The 4002-nt window shown below is 35.1% G+C and overlaps 1 protein-coding gene across 1 annotated transcript; it reads left to right on the forward strand.

Annotated features, from left to right (window-relative positions):
* Positions 1–1026: 1026 nt before the first annotated feature.
* On the forward strand, positions 1027–4002 carry LOC145938734 (uncharacterized). Its single transcript, XM_083042487.1, has one exon. It carries the CDS (start codon positions 1027–1029, stop codon positions 4000–4002), a length of 2976 nt encoding a protein of 991 aa, XP_082898613.1.

The raw sequence follows: 4002 nt of genomic DNA on the forward strand, positions 1-4002 counted from the left end.
AATTAATTGTAGTTCCGCAGCCCATACTTTAAATTCTAATCTAAATATTCATTGTTCAAGAGCTCCGCATTTAATATTTTCAGTTTCTTTATTATTTAATGGAGCGTAATTGTTCCTTATTTTCATATGTAAACTTACTTGACTTTGATACTTGATTTATTTATCTTAATTGTTTTTCATCTTAATATATTCCTTTATAATTTGATTTATTGGTTGCGCTACATTTCTTTATTGTAACATTTATTCAAGTTGAACATTCTTTATTATTTGGTTTATAAATTGCGCTACACGTCTTCATTGTATGTTTTATTTTTATGATGTTTAATGGTCACACATCCACTTATTGTATTTCAAATATTCAGCGTTACTTTATGTATGTTATGTTTTTATGATCGATTTATTACTTATTTAAAAGGTGCATTAAGCCCTCTCAAAATACTGAAAGTGCATTTTCAAGAATAAATCGTATTCGCGCTTTAAGGTTTTTATTGTATAATTATATTATTTGATTTGCGTTTTAATGTCTCTAATTCATAATTGTATTGTTCGACTTACACTTGAGTTTATCTATTTTGTTTAAAAAGGATGTGTGCCATATTATAATTTGTTTTTATATAATGTGAAACCATATACTATTGTTTGTGATTCTGAATTATACGCTGATGTATAGATCTATTGTGTATGTATATATCTCAATGTGATATTTCATTCTATGAATTTTATATGTAGAAAAGTTGTTGTAAATGTATCTTTATATGTATATCTCATTTCGTCTGGATTTATGATTAAAATATAATTTCAAATTATACTTGTCAATCAAATACAGTCTTATTAAATGCTTATATTCAACCAACCGGTACATTTTGGTCCTTCGAGCCGGATATACAGAGATAAATATAATTGAAAAAATAGATAAAGATATATACATGTTTTTTTTTTTTTTTTTTCAAAGATTATAATACAGGAAGCGCAATTTCAGATAAAGATCACATATTCTAATTTTTTGGATTTCTGAATATCTTCACAATGAGACTCTTACACATTGAGAATCGCATTGAGCAACAGCTCTCATTAAGTACTCTCATCTTTCAATCATTTGAAAGTTTTAATCAAATATCTCCTGCTAATATTACTGTACGACTGGTCAATTCTCGTATCACAGCTTTGAAGGAAAATTGGGAGAAGTTCTCTATCATTCATGACGCTATTGGAATAGCGATTGGTCATCTTACTACAGAGAAAAAGGATGTAATACACGCACATTCTTATTTCATTGATAATGTTCACTCTCGAACTTATCTACAGTATTTAAACTCGATCGACAAGATGAATGCTCATATTGATTCTGAGGAGCTCACCATTCAGAGAACTTTATCGACTCAATCTCTCTCTCAACCTGCGTCAAATCAAATAACTGTGTCTCATCATACAAGACTGCCTCGGATTAATTTACCAAAATTCAATGGAACTTCATCGGAATGGATGTCATTCAAGGATCTATTTTCTTCCATAATTATTGGAAATACAATGCTAAGCCCAGTTGAGAAACTTCAATATTTGAAAGCCAGTTTAACAGGTACCGCAGTTCATCTTCTTAAGAATACTGCCTTGACTGTGGATAACTTTGAGAAGGCATGGATTGATCTTGTCTCATTCTATGAGAACAAACGATTACTGATAAATTCTGCTATTCAAGCTTTACTATCTGTGAAGAAGATAACGAGAGAATCAGCAAGCGACTTAGAATATCTCTATACAAATATGATGCAGATATATCGCACATTGGAAACATTACAGCGACCAGTCGACAAATGGGATGATTTTCTAGTTTTCCTAGCAGTTCAAAAGCTAGACTCAGAGTCTGTTAAAGTATGGGAACAGCATCTTGGATCATCAAAGGAACCTCCTACTTGGAAACAGTTTTGTGAATTTTTGGTAACTCGTCTTCTCTCACTCCAAGCATATGAGAAGTCTCAAAATCTTCCAGTTAAGAAGAAGATACCACACACAATAAAGTCTCATCATCAAGCTCAAAAAAGAAATAATACAAATCATTTTGTTCCTACGTGCGTTCTCTGCTCCGCTAAACATTTTTTAACTGGATGTTCCCAATACAACTCGCAGACCACCCAGCGACGTCACTCTTCAATCACGAAGCATGGTTTATGCTACAATTGTTTCGGAAAACATCGTGTTTCCGAATGTCGTTCTACCAGACGATGTACAAAGTGCGGTAAAAAACACCATACTACTCTTCACCGAAGAAATCCATCCAATGCAGAGAATTCTTCTGAGCGAGCTAATCGAAATATCTCCAAGGATACTTCAAGTAAACCAAATCCAACACAAGTACTTCACTCCTCTGTTCGTCTAAGTCAAACTGCTACCCCTTGTATTTTATTGGCTACCGCACAAGTATTACTTGTAAATGAAAATGGACGAGTCATGAAGATTCGAGCACTTCTCGATCAAGGCTCGGAAGTAACGCTGATATCTGAAAGAGCTGTTCAAACTTTAAGACTTCCTCGTTCACAAACCTCTATTCCGTTGGTTGGAATTGGAAAAAATTCAACCAACAAGACACGTGGAAAATCTTCATTCAAAATTACTTCATTGTACGATAATTCAGAGGAATTTCGAATTTCAGCTCACATTCTTAAAAAAATAACCACCATGATCCCTTCAGCTCACATCATCAAGAAGCCATGGTCTCATCTTGAAGGATTATCCTTAGCTGATCCGCAATTTAGTTCTACAGGTTCTATCGACCTGCTCATCGGTGCGGATTTTTATCCTCAAATCATTAAAGAAGGTTTGAGAAAAGGATCACTCGATGCTCCCATTGCGCAATTAACGTCATTTGGATGGGTCATTTCTGGTCCCGCCTCGTCAGAGTCACCGCTTCTTCCTGCTCGAAGCTATCACATCTCTATGGATTCTCAACTCTATGAACTCTTGCAAAAATTTTGGCAGCTTGAAGAGATTTCAACAAATCGCGAGTCCTGCATTTCACCGGAAGATCAAGAGTGCGAACAACATTTTAAGGACACTCATTTCCGAAACACAGAAGGACGATACGTAGTTCGCCTACCCTTTAAAAAATCCCCTCAACTTCTTGGAAATTCGTTTAATCGAGCGACAAAAGTGATGGAATTTCTTCGAATTAAACTCCAATTAAACGCCCAGTATTCAAAAGCATACATCAAGTTCATGAAAGAGTACGAAGATCTTAAACATATGCAACTCTTAAGAAATATGGAAACCGAACTTTTTTACCCAAATTTTTATTTACCCCATCATGGGGTCTGGAGAGAAAGTAGCACTACCACAAAGCTACGGATAGTTTTTAATGGATCGAGTCGAACTACCTCTGGAATCTCTCTTAACGAGATTCTACATACTGGTCCTAAACTTCAAACCGATCTATTCAACGTACTCATTTGGTTTCGACAATTTCGATACGTCTTTTCTGTCGACATCGAAAAGATGTATCGACAAATCAACGTTCATTCTGATAATTGGAAATTTCAACGAATAAGATGGTCAACTTTCGAAAAATCTCTGCGTTCATACGATTTGACAACTGTTACCTATGGATTAGCATGTGCCCCTTATTTAGCCCTTCGCACAATTTCACAACTAATAGTAGATGAAGGCAAGAATTTCCCATTAGCAGTACCTTGTCTCAAGTACGGAAGATATGTCGATGACATTTTCGGAGGAGCTGATACACTTAAAGGAGTTCAAGAAATAATTCAACAACTAAATCACTTGTGCATGGTGGGCGGCTTTCCATTACAAAAATGGGCCAGCAACGATAAAGATATTCTTAAAAATATTTCTTCTGATCACCAAACTAACCCGCATTTTCTCTCTTCAATCAAGATTCTTGCGTTGCTATTCTTGGTTTACAATGGCAACCTATTCTTGACAGTTTTCAATTTGTTCTGGACCGTCCTACCACGACTTCGACAACGAAACGCTCTATCTTGTCAACCATAG

Source organism: Prenolepis imparis, unplaced genomic scaffold (assembly GCF_030444845.1).
Source record: "Prenolepis imparis isolate NDT839.2.m4 unplaced genomic scaffold, iyPreImpa1.0 SCAF_7, whole genome shotgun sequence".
Taxonomy (NCBI): domain Eukaryota; kingdom Metazoa; phylum Arthropoda; class Insecta; order Hymenoptera; family Formicidae; genus Prenolepis; species Prenolepis imparis.

Excerpts from the sequence above, each read along its gene's own strand:
- LOC145938734 (XM_083042487.1), top strand. The coding sequence starts at position 1,027 with ATGAGACTCTTACACATTGAGAATCGCATTGAGCAACAGCTCTCATTA.